This window comes from Cryptotermes secundus, unplaced genomic scaffold (assembly GCF_002891405.2).
Source record: "Cryptotermes secundus unplaced genomic scaffold, Csec_1.0 scaffold493, whole genome shotgun sequence".
NCBI classification, from domain to species: domain Eukaryota; kingdom Metazoa; phylum Arthropoda; class Insecta; order Blattodea; family Kalotermitidae; genus Cryptotermes; species Cryptotermes secundus.
In genome coordinates this window covers 73,694-88,223 of record NW_019738879.1, presented here as the reverse complement: position 1 = coordinate 88,223, position 14,530 = coordinate 73,694, and the positions used below count along the sequence as shown (strand labels likewise).

The 14,530-nt window shown below is 38.5% G+C and overlaps 1 protein-coding gene across 1 annotated transcript; it reads right to left on the bottom strand.

Annotated features, from left to right (window-relative positions):
• Positions 1–342: 342 nt before the first annotated feature.
• Positions 343–12,751, bottom strand: LOC111871187 (heparan sulfate glucosamine 3-O-sulfotransferase 6). Its single transcript, XM_023864092.2, has 7 exons — positions 12,676–12,751; positions 12,118–12,302; positions 9,793–10,163; positions 6,366–6,539; positions 3,903–4,110; positions 1,912–2,171; positions 343–858 (listed from the first exon to the last, which is right to left on the bottom strand). Exons 2-6 carry the CDS (start codon positions 12,262–12,264, stop codon positions 1,935–1,937), a joined length of 1,137 nt encoding a protein of 378 aa, XP_023719860.1. The 5' UTR covers positions 12,265–12,302; positions 12,676–12,751; the 3' UTR covers positions 343–858; positions 1,912–1,934.
• Between the last annotated feature and the right edge of the window lie 1,779 nt (positions 12,752–14,530).

Here is a 14,530-nt window from a genome sequence, read left to right as displayed (position 1 = left end):
AAGTAATAAAACTTGTCTAATACACATTTGCAGCCACAGAAGAATTAAAACTTTCTTCAGCACTACTGTTTCAGAACAGTGACCAGAATTATTTTCTATGTAAGATTTGAGGCTTTCATGGTGGTGACTATGAAGAAAGCAGTCTTCTGGGATTTGGCACCGTGTATATGTGGTGTTAACCGACGTTTCGGAGGAACGTATCGCCTCCATCTTCAGGGTAGAAGAAAAAATATAAGAAATCTGCAAGCGAAGAGACGGTCTCTTCGCTTGCAGATTTCTTATATTTTTTCTTCTACCCTGAAGATGGAGGCGATACGTTCCTCCGAAACGTCGGTTAACACCACATATACACGGTGCCAAATCCCAGAAGACTGCTTTCTTTCAGAATTATTTTCAACTGAAAAGAAGCCCTTTACAACATATAACAAAATGTATAAAGGTCGGAACATATCACATCTGCCACTATACGGTTTATTTACAAGATTGCTGAATGAGCACTTACATACAAAAGACAAAAATAAATTTTAATTGGCACAGCTAGATAACGACTTCCACATATAACAGCAGTCAGGTGATTTCATCACCCCTTCATCTTACAATATCAAAAAATGACTAGAACATTGCATATATCCATTTTCTTGGTTCAGTATGTCTAACCCTATTAATTGAAATACAAGGGAAGAACAGTTAAGACAAATTTAACAGTAAATTCTTATCTTAAAATCCAATGATTTTCTTTCTCAAAACGAAGAAAATTATTAACTGTGATACAAAAGATAATATTTTATGTCAGAAGAGAAATGACTGACATATGGTTCCTGGTACTGATGAGAAAACCTGATGCCAGTGATGTCCTACCTGAAATAAAATCATGGATATTACGAAAACTGGTGTAGTTTCTCAGGACAGAAATATCACAGTCACCTGACTATCAAAGTACTCTTCTTCAATTTGTGGGGTCAGATACTGTCTGATGCTGGTCAGAGAAGTACATAATATTCAGTAGGATACTTTTGCTGAACTTTATACACTCATGTTTTTCCATATATTTTAGACATGAGAAAAGGAATCTTATTATATTCACATAAATACAATACCCAAGATTTTATCACATGCCACTGTTTTTTAAATTTTTAATTTGCTTAGTGGGGAGAGGAGTCCAACTGGGTCCACTCGGCACGGTGGCCACTGATTGGCCTATTGTACCCTTCCCCGGGTAATTATGATGACGGAGAAATTGATGGAATGAACATTAGCAGGGGAAACTGAAGTACTTGGAGAAAACCCACCTCAGCTCCACTTTGTCCACCACAAATCCCACTTGACCAGACCAGGGATTGAACCCGGGCCGCCACAGTGGGAAGCCGGCAACTAACCGCTTGAGCTATGGCGCGGCCACATGCCACTATTTACTCAATCATCTTATATTTTATACACTCTGTCATCTCTGAGGTTTTTCCCTCCAGGGGTTCTTCGGATCAAGTTTTCATTTCTTGCAATTTTCTGCATTACATTTTATACACCTATTTTATAGGGGCATACAGTACCATAGTTGGTTGAGGCACTATGCTACAAGCCAGGAGGTCACAGGTTCAATTCCTAAGTCCTGATGAGGTTACTGGACTTGACCTAATCCCTCCAGCTGCACTATGGCCCTGGGGTCAGTTCAGCCTCTAACAGAAATGAGTATTAGGAATTTTCCTGGGGAGTAAAGAGCAGCTGGCGCATAAGGCTGACAACCTGTGAGCTGACTGTCTGGAATAAGTGGGAGCCTTGAAGTCCCACAATCCTATGGGCCTTTGTGGCCTCTTACAGGGATATCTTTACCTTTTTACCTTTGCTTTTACAACTATATTATATGAGCAGAGAATATAAATTGTTTTAAAATGTTATATTTACACAACACATTACCTGAAGTTCTTGCTTACACAATTTCAAGGCCAGCCAAAGTTAATTCCTGTAAGCTGGTAGAAACGGGCATTGAAGGGTCTGTAGAATTCTCTCAGTCGTTCAATGGCAGCAGGGTCAATATGTGGATGGTTGCGTCCCTTAGTCTTTCCTAAGCAGTGTGGACTAGACCGACCTTCAGATTTCATCAGACATGGAAAGCCTTTTGTTGAGTTGAAGTAGAAATGTTTCTCAGTAACTACTCTCTTCAGGCCCAAGAAATCCTATGAGCATAGCAGTAATTTAAGTGTTGAGTGCCACACACTATATTATATTTCCTACAAGATTTAAATGCCAGAGATAACGGTAAAAATACAAACTTCTATAATACTATAGAATTACCATACACAAAACTAAGTTACATAACTAACTCCATACGGAAGACTCCTTCTCGAGAAACTAAGAGTACCTTACTTAGCAGGTCAAGAAATTACCTCCATTTTATGGAACATGAAGAATCATGACCACGTTCACAAGAACCTGCTACTGGTCCCTCGTTCTCTGTCAGACGAATCCAGTACACTCAATCTCACCTCACTTTTAGGATCTATTACAACTAAATGTCAATAATGACGGACTAAATACACAGACATTTGATTAAAGATGTGCAAGAGGATGCTGAAAAAACAGAATCTATTACAACACTGTCCTCCCATCTACACTTATGTCTTCCAAATGGTCTCTTTCATTAAAGTTTTCTGATCAAAATACTGAATGAAATTCTGCTCTCTTACATGCATGCCACATGTTCTAACCACCTGACATTTCTTGATTTGATAATTTAAAATTAATGGTGGACAGTATAAATTATTAAGTTCCTTGTTATGCATTTTTCTCCATGTTCCTATCGCTTCTTCTGTCTTATGTCCAAATATTCTCTTCAGCTACCTGTTTTTATACAGCCTCATCTAAACTGTTCCCTGATGTTATCAAACCTAAAAATCACCATCACCAAGACCATTACTTGACCCTGTTCTATGCCAGTTCAATCCACTTCACAACTGAACATGCTCACAAGAGTATGTGCATGAACACTTTCATGAATAAGTGCACTCCCCAACAGGACAGGCACGCACACATTGTAAGTTGTCTGCTCCCAAGACATTTTCCAATTGAAAGCATACATGGATGTACTTGTCTGTGCATGCTACATGTACAGCACATTTCAAAACCCTTAATTTCATCACACCGCTAACATTAAGTGAAAATTTACAAAATATGAAGTTCAGTACATAATTTTCTCTCACATCCAGTCCCTCTCTGGCTTCCAGAAACAATTTATTTTCAAATTTCTTCAAAATGTTGTTCTTCCTTTAAACACAAAGATCTGGACCTACACCATTACAAAGAAGTACAATTATAGTTTTATATATTTTAATCTTTACTTTTTTAGAAAATGTTAAAAGGCTCTGAAGTACTGTCAGCATTCATTTCACTTACCGTTTGTTACTATGGCCCCCCCCCAGTACCTACTTACACATTTTCACTCCTGTCTACATTTATTTCTACTGCATTCCGCAGTGTCTATGGAGTTCACATATACAAAAATTGGGACAGATAAGATAAATAATCTTAACAAGTTTTTAGTATATAAATATTTATTATAATTGACAAACATTTTTAAATACTTTTTCAATTTTACAATGACATAATGGCAAGCAATGAAATAGATTAACGTAAATGGAGCACTTGATGATGGCACTATAGTGCCGAAACATGTTGTGAAATAACAAGTGAGATTGAGTGCACTAAAAGACGGACACTGCATACATATCATGGACGAAAATCAGTGCAACAGGACGCTAAAATACAACATTACAAAAAATAAGGTAAGATGAACAGTCTGGGTGGTACTTATCAGTGAATGGACCCAATAAACAGTAATGACAGAAGACAGTATGACATTCCCTCCCATCTATCAACTTTTCTGACACTGTATTGTTAAAGATGCTCACCTGTACTCTTGCCATCTCTGCGGCTGGATCTACTATAAGTCTCTCGCCACTGACAAACAAAAGCTGATTCAAAGGAAAGCATCGCAACCAACGTTCTAAGTGCCGAGCATATACGCCAATTTTAACGGGTCCCCATGACGTGTCTACCAGACCACCACTGCCATTCAGGAATGCCAAGTCTTCAAACCTGCGCATGCCGGCCTTCTTGCTATAAGATAATAATATCACATAACATGTTAATCTCTTGCCCAAAATAGTTTCAGATAAATCAGTTTTATAATTACATGTGTGCACAGTATCCATATTCAACAGAATATTATGTTACTAAATTACAACTCTGAAGTCTGCCAGGACATACTGTCAAGATGGTTATACCACACTTGTCGACCTTATTAGAGTGAGTGTGACTATAGTTGGGGTTTAAATCGGATGATTGGATTTACTGCAATTGTACACTCAACTCAGTTACAAGTGATATAGTGCTATTGCTTATCTAGACACTTTAGAGTTTACTGTTACACGCACGAGCGCATGCGCGCACACAAACACACACACAAGGGTTGTCTTCACTAGTCTTCACAGATTTACACACAGTAATTATCCAAGTCTCACTGTAACTGCAGCACAAATGAAGTCTTCTTTGCACAGCTTAATTCCATTTTTTCTCAATCATCTTCAACTGCCATCACAAGAGACTCCATCAATTCTTATTCCAGTTGGCCTGAGATCCTCGTTACATAGCCTTGGAGCAGATCCAACAGAAGACACCATTTCCATCCTTATAGCCCAACAATACTTAGATTGTTGCTTACGTATTCATTGCCGCAGTAACCTGTTTACCGAGTCGTTGCCTAGCAATGAACATTTACTCTGGCTCTGTTATTCCAGCTTTTATGCATCATGTCATATTATTTTAAGAGAACTTTATCAGTTAGTATGGATTACTTTAATGTGTAAAAAGAGAAGGAGTGGCGATAGAGTGAAACCTTGATTTTAAACTTTTTAATGAACCACCTAAAATAAGTGTAAAGCTACAGCCCCAATTTGGGCCTTGGCCTACCTCCATGACTCTCTCCATTTCACTTTGCTTTACTAGATCTTAAGACATTTGGTACGACTCCTTGGGTAGGTGATCAGCTTGTGGCAATGCACAGACACAGAAAAATGCACACCCACGTACAAACATTAAACATCCATGCCCTGGGTGGTCAGTCAATCTGTCTTGGTATCAAGCACGCATCTGGGGCCCAAGAGCAGATTTTTATTACCATCAGACAGTTGAGGGTTTATTGATGGGGGTGCCCTCTTTGATGTGAGGACATGATTGTCATTAACAACTGCTGCTAACCTTCACCAAAGCAGTCATTCTCGGGTCTGAGTCCTGCAGGACTATTACCATATTTCACTGTATCAGATTCGAGACTCCCCAACGTGGAACGCCAGGTCCCCATATCCTAAGTTTTTTCATGATTTTCCTCAGTCCTTCATGAAAATACTAAAACAGTACCTCTAATTTTGCCACAGTCACTTCCTTGCAATCATTTACTGCAATATAAACTGAGCTCCTTGCAGCATCATTACACAAACAAACAAACAAACAAACAAACAATAAACAATTTTAATATTGCATAATTTTATGTATAGTGATGTAAGACTGTTTTTTTGATATAAATTTAACACATGTTTTTTTTATCTATTTTAATGATTATAAACTGTACATATATATTTATATTTGTATTGTACTATATTAATTATGTGACTGGTTCTATATCTATGTATATGGATTTATGGAATATACAATAAATGAATGAATGAATGAATGAACAAAGTAAGTTAATTCTAATTTTAATAAAATGGATTAAAATACACAGAATTTATCAATGGTTTAATTAACTCTATTACATCACCATTACACTACCAAAAAAAAAAATACAATGCAGATTGGTGAGTGGTTATAAATGATTTGGGAAAGCATATTACCTCCTCTTACCATCTTCACAGCAGAAGTGAACCTAGTGACAAAAAGGGCATACTATATAGGAATGGTGGTTTTCATGGGTCATGGAAGCAATGAGCAGCGACCAATCAGAACCAAAAATGGGAAAACAGACATTAGGGGACCCAGGCTAATGGAACTACAGGTCCTGAACAGCAGCATTTCCTAACTTAGTTAGCATCTGAAGATGAATACATTATGTTCATTCAAAATGTTGGTAACCAGCTTGCACACTACACAGTGTTATACCTTACAAGACGATAACATGAATGCCCTACATACATCATGCACTTTGTGCAAAATGCATAAAAAGAAAGAAAATAATGGCAGAATGCATTATACATTGGAGAAGTAAACAATAGGACTTTTCATAAATTTTCTTACCACATAATCACTTTAGCAGGCATATTTGATACAAAGTGTTAATAAAATATTTTGCTGAAGAATTTCAACACATCTGTTAATACCTGGCTGCCTGTGTGTAATCAGAGATAGCTCTGGTAACTGGGTCTCTCACCACAACCAAAAGTTTGGTGTTAGGATTCATCTGACGGACTCTCTGTGGAACTTCCCTCGTTACAAAGTAACTTGGGGTTTTCTCCATTGTCACCTGACCTTCCAAAGTTGGAGGCATGTGATGTCTACAAGAAAAAGAGAACAATTTGACATAACTGACTGCTCTGGTCTAGCAAATTGTGCAATGCTTACAACTTAAATAGGTAAAAAATAATCACGTTCAAGAGGAGTTTAACTTTTCACATAGATATGTTAGTCAGGCTAATGCCTAGCAGTGAGCAGAATGGCCATGGCTTAATCACCAGTACAATATCATTTTCCTCTCATTCACGACATCCTCATTTTCTCCGCAATTGCTATGTGCCATACAATATACTTTCAAATAAAAAAAAGTAAAGGTATTCCTGTAACAGGCCTTTTTTTTTATTGCTAGTGGGGTGGGACTAAGTCCCTTGTACTGCAGCCACTTCTGGCTTATTGTACCAGCCCCAGATGATAGGTGAGGGTGATTGTGTCGCAATTGGTGGAATGAAGATTGGCAGGGGAAACCGAAGTACTCGGAGAAAACCTGCCCCAGCGCCACTTTGTCCACCACAAATCCCACTTGACCAGACCCGGGATAGAACCCGGGCCGCTGCAGTGGGAAGCCAGCGACTAACTGCTTGAGCTATGGCACGTGTTAACAGGCCTTGGAGGCCCATAGGGTTGTAAGCTGTTGAGGTTCCCACATTTTCTAGACAATTGGCTCACAGATGGCAGTAAGGTTGTCAGTCCTATGTGCCGGCCGCTCTTTATCCCCAAGAATATTCCAAGAATATTCCTGGTACTCATTTTTGTTAGAGGCTGAGTCGACCCCAGGGCCACAATGCGGCTGAAAGGATTAGGTAAATTGAAAAAATTCGATGACCTCATCAGGATTCGATCCCGTGACCATCCGGCTTGTAGCATAGTGCCTCAACCAATTACGAGACCGTATGCCCCCTACTTTCAAATTTGATTGATAATTAAAGAGCATGAAAGATAAAGTTGTCCCTGTGCTTAACCAATTCAGCACTATTCCATGAAGACATATGGGGGGAGCAGATGTATAGATCCACATTTTCTTGACCTTGGCCCCAGCCACTTTACTCCCGGGGAAAGACACCCCAGTACTCATTGGATAGGAGGCTGAGTGGGCCTCAGAGCCAGGCTGGATGACATGGAGAAGAGAAAATTCTCAGCTCTGGAGGGTCAGGGATTGAATCCTGATAAGTTGCATTTTTTCAATTGACCTAATCCTTCCAGCTGCACTATGGTCCTGGGGTCAACTCAGCCTCTAACAGAAATGAGTACCAGGAATATTCTTGGAATATTTTGGGGAGTAAAGGGCAGCCGGTGCATAAGGCTGACAACCTTACTGCCATCTGTGAGCCGACTGTCTAGAAAAATGTGGGAGCCTCAACATCTCACAACTTTATGGGCCTCCACAACTTGTTAAGGGAATACCTTTACTTTTTTCTTTTTTGCAGTGACTTGAACTCCTACCCCTCGGTTGTCCACCCCATAGGCAGTCACTATAATGATTGCGCTATCCAAGCTCCTATTAAGCAGTGCAGAGAAGAACACTTAGCTGTCTATACTGATACACAATATATTTTAGGAAATTCTTTTTGAATGATATCTCATGCAGTTAGTCTCATTTCTACAGTCTTGATATTCAACTAGAGTTCTACCTAAGAGCAACAATGTTTTACAGAATCCATATTATGAGATTCAACAATTAAGAGTATCATGCATAAGGCTGCAGTATGATTGCTGGAGGATCAGCCTGTAAGCTTATGCCACCAGTGAACTGTCTGGCTGTAGGTGTGATATGAATGTCAGTTCAAACATGAGAAATCCCTACAAAGCCAGTTCAGTTCCATCCCCACTACCTTTTTCTCGATCCATGTTATAACTATCTTCATCATTAAAAGAACAAGAAGTTCTGGGAAGAATTAATGGCCTACTTTCCTTCAAAATGACACAGACCATATAGAAAATGATGCCTCCAACATTTCTTCATTGCTGTGTGAATGTGTTTACTGAGCCATTGCATTGGAATGATAGGGGGACATACAGACACACAGACACTGACTGCACAGAAAATGATGCCTCCAACATTTCTTCATTGCTGTGTGAATGTGTTTACTGAGCCATTGCATTGGAATGATAGGGGGACATACAGACACACAGACACTGACTGCACAGAAAATGATGCCTCCAACATTTCTTCATTGCTGTGTGAATGTGTTTACTGAGCCACTGCATTGGAATGATAGGGGGACACACAGACACATACACACACAGACTGATAGGAGGGATTTATTAAGTATGTCACTGAGAGGGGCTCAGGTGCCATGATATATATACCAAGTTTCATAAAGATTGGTTCACATATTCAAAATTAAATTGGCAGGGGGGGAGGGGGGGGTTCAGAGACAGACAGACAGGACGGAGATCACATAAGCCTAATTTTAATTTTTCAAAATAAGGAATGCAGGCTAAAAATCATCACTGCTATCATTACCTGCATGCAGTTCACTCTAAATTTCCTCAGTCTAAATTCCTGCTCATTCCTACCAATCCCTGAAGCAGGTTTTTTCTTTTAAATCGATAGAATTTCAAAACACTGATTTATAAAGACAAGATATTACATATACAACATAATCATTATGAGATCATAATGAGTAACTGCAACAGAGGAGCTATTTACACCACTAACTTCTGTGAGGTAACTAGTGATGCACACGCCAGTCAGTCATTGGCAGCTGTTGCCGAAGTAAAAGGGTGAGGAGATGGGACTGCTACACAGTTATTTGGCTAAGATGATGAGGTTACCTGAATGGAAAACCCCTCATTTTAATATCATTCAGGCGAAAACAGCTGTGTACTGCAAGATTACTTGATAATAATTGGCATAATTTCTGGTTACGTATTAAAGCAAATTAAAAAAAAAAAGTTAAGGTTTCCCTGTAACAGGCAGTGGAGGCCCATAGGGTTCTGAGATGTTGAGGCTCCCACATTTTCTAGACAATCGGCTCACAGATGGCGGCAAGGCTGTCAGCCTTACACGCCGGCCACCCTTTACCCCCAGAAATATTCCTGGTACTCATTTATGTTAGAGGCTGAGTTGATCCCAGGGCCCTAGTGTGGCTGGAAGGATTAGGTAAATTGAAAAAAAAAATCCACCTCATCGGGATTCGATCCCGCGAGTATTCACTTAAATTAACTTCCCATGCTTTTTATTTCTGGTTAAAGAAACTGAACTCATTAGAATTTTTGCACAGCTCATGCTGATTGTCTTAAACTGCCTCACCTTCAAGTCAAATTTTACAATTGTTAGATGAAATCCAGTACCTGTACCAAGTAAATCCTTTGCTGTAAAAACGATCAAAGAAATGAACCTCAGATCCTGCGGCACGGACATCTGGATGGAGACGTATGAATTCCAGCAATGCTCTAGTACCACCCTTCTTCACACCAATGATGAGGGCATCTGGAAACTTACGGCTGGGACGTAAACCTTGCTGGCGAAGGAACCTATACTTAGGAGCGCCATCCAGTTGTTCTCCATTTGACTCGTTACCTACGGTCAAACCTGTCCAGGTGAGTGGGACCACCCGCACTACAGTCTGTTCCTCTTGCTTTGCTATCTGCTTCTCTTCAGGTTCAGCTGTGACTGACCTTGGTGCTGTTGCCACAAATGACAGAAACCCTTGTGCCCGTTGCTGAAACATGACAAACAACAAGGAAAATCTAATTAAGAAAAGAAAATTTCTCAGTCAAGAATCAAATATGTGACCTCTGTTCAATCTCCAATTGAAATATAATCTTTACCCCTGAGTGGAACAGCAATTATTCAATTCAGGAATACTGAAATTTCTCAACTTATTTCAGCATTTTATATATGTTTCTGACTAAATAATAAAGTAAGTAAAGGCATCCCTGTAACAGGGTGTGGAAGCCCACAGGGTCGAGATGTTGGGGTTCCCACATTATCTAGACAATCAGCTCATAGATGGCGGTAAGGTTGTCAGCCTTACATGCCGGCTGCCCTTTACCCCCAACAATATTCCTGGTACTCATTTCTGATAGAGGCTGAGTCAACCCCAGGGCCATAGTGCGGCTGGAAGGATTAGGTAAATAGAAAAAATCTAGCTCATCGGGATTCGATCCCGTGACCTTCCAGCTTGTAGCACAATGCCTCAACCAAATATGCTACTGGGTCCCCCCCCCAACTAAATAATATTATTTTAAAAATAAAAATAATCAAACATAATGCTGAAGTTTTTCATTCAATAGTATAACATAGAGACTAAACAGCTATACAGAACTGACAACATACACAGAGTTATGTAATCAAAGACTACTGATTCAGTTAACCAAAAACTACTGTCCCATTATAATGGTGCACAGGACCAAAAATGCAAATAAGCTTAAAAAATCGAGTGACCCCTATGAATGGAAACTAAAAGAATTAATAAATCTGAGGCAGACAATCAAGGACTTTCAATATAAAAACATCAGTCAGTGAAGGCATCATATATCACTGTGCTGTTACTTACAATTGTGAAGTTTATTGCTTGAAGTCTACAGCAACGGGAGATGAAGGGTAAAGCTGACAGAAGGATTAAATCATTTAAAGAGATATTCTGTGTCATTTTGGGAAGCAACAGAAAGCAATCAAAAAGAAAATTTATGCCGAGTATTTTTCAGCCTCAGCAGATTTCACCACTTCTCCATTGTCCTATGACTTGCTGGCTTCCAGCTCACGAGCTAACCAATCACAGAACACACCCCTATACCTAAATTCAAACATCTACATAAAAGCTATCAGTAATTCTAGACAGTCATCCTTAAGATAGCAATGGAAATAATTAAATATTACAAATATTGTTTTTGGACATCATCTGTCTTGTTTTTATCTAAAAACTGTTTGACTATTTGAATGATGAATTCTCGAATATTGGCTACTGATATAAGCAGAAGTATATAGTATATAATGTATAAAATCATTTTTTACTATTAAAATTGTTGTAATTTAATAATGTACATTATCTGAAAGACTTGTCCTATATCATTGTATCATGATCTACAGGATTAATAAAAGAATGAATGAATGAATTTAAATAAAAGAAAGAACCATAAGTACTTCCTGGAACTTATTAATTGCTTTTTCAAACACATATGTTAGGAATACCTGGCCCCTTGCATATAACATTACAGATCTCAAATGCATAATGGAAGGACAACTCTACTTTCAAGCAAATGTGCATGCTGTCCTTTACAAAAGTACTTACATGGATTTTAAAAATACTTTAATTGTAAAGATACTTGAGATGCAAGATTTAATGCATGTGTATAACCATTTCTATTTATATAGTGACTTCACATTAACTAAACCAACTGAATGGAACATGGGTATGTACCTATTGCAAAGAATCTATCAAACCTCTTGCATCAAACTTATTACAGAACAAAGTATATAAGTAAATGCAAACAAACTTTAACAAGACATTCATACTCTTAAAGTGAAATCAAGCGATTGCCTAGAACACCACTGCTCTTTTACTAAAACAGAATAGTTGGCTTTAAAAATACTAGAAATTACATGCAGCAGATCAGTTATTAATATTCTTCTTCTAGATATCTTTTTTTTTTTTTTTTCTGAATAAATCATACCTGTCGAATTGCTCGATTCAAGTTTGTGACAAGACAGGAGTTGAAGGTGTATGAGAGGTAAAGAACCCCAGCACACATAAGCAAGGTCAAAGCACAGGATCTCCTGTTCATTCGCCAGAATAGATCCCATCCTCGTCGTGCTGACATTCCTGATGCCTAACAGTGTGATGCACGACCATTTTATTCTGAATCAATAAAAGATAAAACACAAAACTAAGCAAATAGTAAATTTAAAACATTACAAAAACAACTAACCACCAATGGAATGGGCAGCAATCCTGCTTATTTCGAAAGTCCAGGGTTTAAATCACATTTTCTGAACTCGTTACAAACAAACAATCAACAAATCGGGTAAGCCAATTACACTTTAAAAGCCTAGAGCTCTGAATTCGACTTTGGAAAAATTAATAGGAATACTGAGAACATGGGTTGAATTTAACTCGCTAGATGTTGCACCGGAATGAAAAATTAAACGAAGAAATTTGATTATCTGGACTCTTTCTTATGTTATGGAAAAACACAACACGTAACCTAAAAATATGGAAGATTCTTTCATACCCTTTTCGTATACAACCACAACACCACTCTCCGCCATGTCTACATATCTAGCGCTGTGCACTAGGTTGCGCCTGCGCATCTGCTTCAGAGAAGGAAAACCCAAAGCACGGTTCACTATATTAAGTTGACTATAATTAGAGAAACGGGTGAACCGTGCTTACATGTTACTGTCGACTCTACTTGGCTAAATTCGGAAGAGAGGGAGGAGAATCAGAAATCAATATTATTTTTAAATGTGTCATGTATATTCACATACATCATCTAGTGGCAGGCATAATTATAAGAATAATACATGGGTAATATGAACAATGAGCATGATTCAGAGTAGAAAATTCTTTTCTGCAAGCAGTAGAAGACCATATTTCTTTAATGGTACTGGATGCTTTTTAACGAACTTGCCGCCTTTATGGCTCTGCGCTTCACCGGCCGCGAATTTACCGATGACCCAGCATGTCGATAACATTTGGAATGAAGGGAAATTCTTACGTTGTCCACACATCATAGGAGGTGTTGGAAACACTATCCTTCTACATGTAAATATATTTCACAATTGTTTCGTTAAAAAGCACACGTACAATAGTCCTTCTTGCACTTAAGCTCACCAGGCATCAAATCTCACTGGATGGCTTCATCAATTGTGTTGCCGTTCTGGCACTAGACTTTGACACTCCAGTCTCTGGAGCTGGACGTTTTAGCGATTTCTTAGGCATATGATCAAGTCTGGCCCCTATGTCATCTAATTTCTCCTCAGTAAGCATTTGACGCTCATGTTTTGTTTTCTTGTCCATTAAGAGCCCATTGTTCTAAATTTGTTTACCAAATTATGAATCCATGATACATATACAGTGGCCATCTTGTAGTACACTCAATGGCACTATGTTGCCGAAACATGTCATGAAGTAACAGGTGAAATTGAGTGCACTACAAGACGGCCACTGTATACATATGGATGAAAATCAGTGCAACAGGATGCTAAAATACAACATTATAAAATTATGAATCTTTTGTCTGCTTGGAACTCTTTCATCACAAAATTTATGTCAAAATTTTTTCTGACACTTTCCAGCAGGTACATATTTCAAGTAGGTGTCATACAGAAATATGTGTTGCTCTAAAGTATAGTGAACCATGTTGTGCCACATTGCTGATTGTTAACCAGGAACAAATTGTGCATATTGTTGATAATTACTGTCTACTGCTAATAAATCATAAACTCCAATAAATGAACCACACTGGCTGCCATGTAACATAATACTGTGTAGAGTTCTACAAGTAAATCATTTTCCTCCATTCCAAAAGTTATTGGTCATCAAACATACCAAGTCATCAGCAAAAATCTCGTGCACTTTGCGGCCGGCAATGCATTGGTAGCGATGAAGTGCAGAGCTATGAACGTGTCTAATTACTAAATATATTTCCTGTACAACACAATGTGTCAGACCTTAGCTGTCAAAAGATGAAATATTATATGGCTTTGGTCATTAAATATGTGGAGAAATCAACAAATTTTCATATACTGCAAAACACCAAGCTTCTCATGTGTTCAATTCATCTCAGTGTGGGCATCATTAATGGAACAGTACATGTCAACATGATACTAGCATAATCACATAGTATTCGAGGTTCTCACAGCAGTGGTTATGAAGAGTTATGTGTTCTGGGATATAATGATGTGTAGTCCATTGAAAGTCAACCAACAGTTTGGAGGAACGTGTCACCTCCATCTGTAGGTTGAATAAGCAAAGAAAGAAACCAGCATAAAAGCAGGCAGCAAGTAGAGGCCACTGGCTTCCAACAGACTACATGGAATTAAATTCCAGAAAATGGAACTTTTCTTTATATAATCATGCCAGAC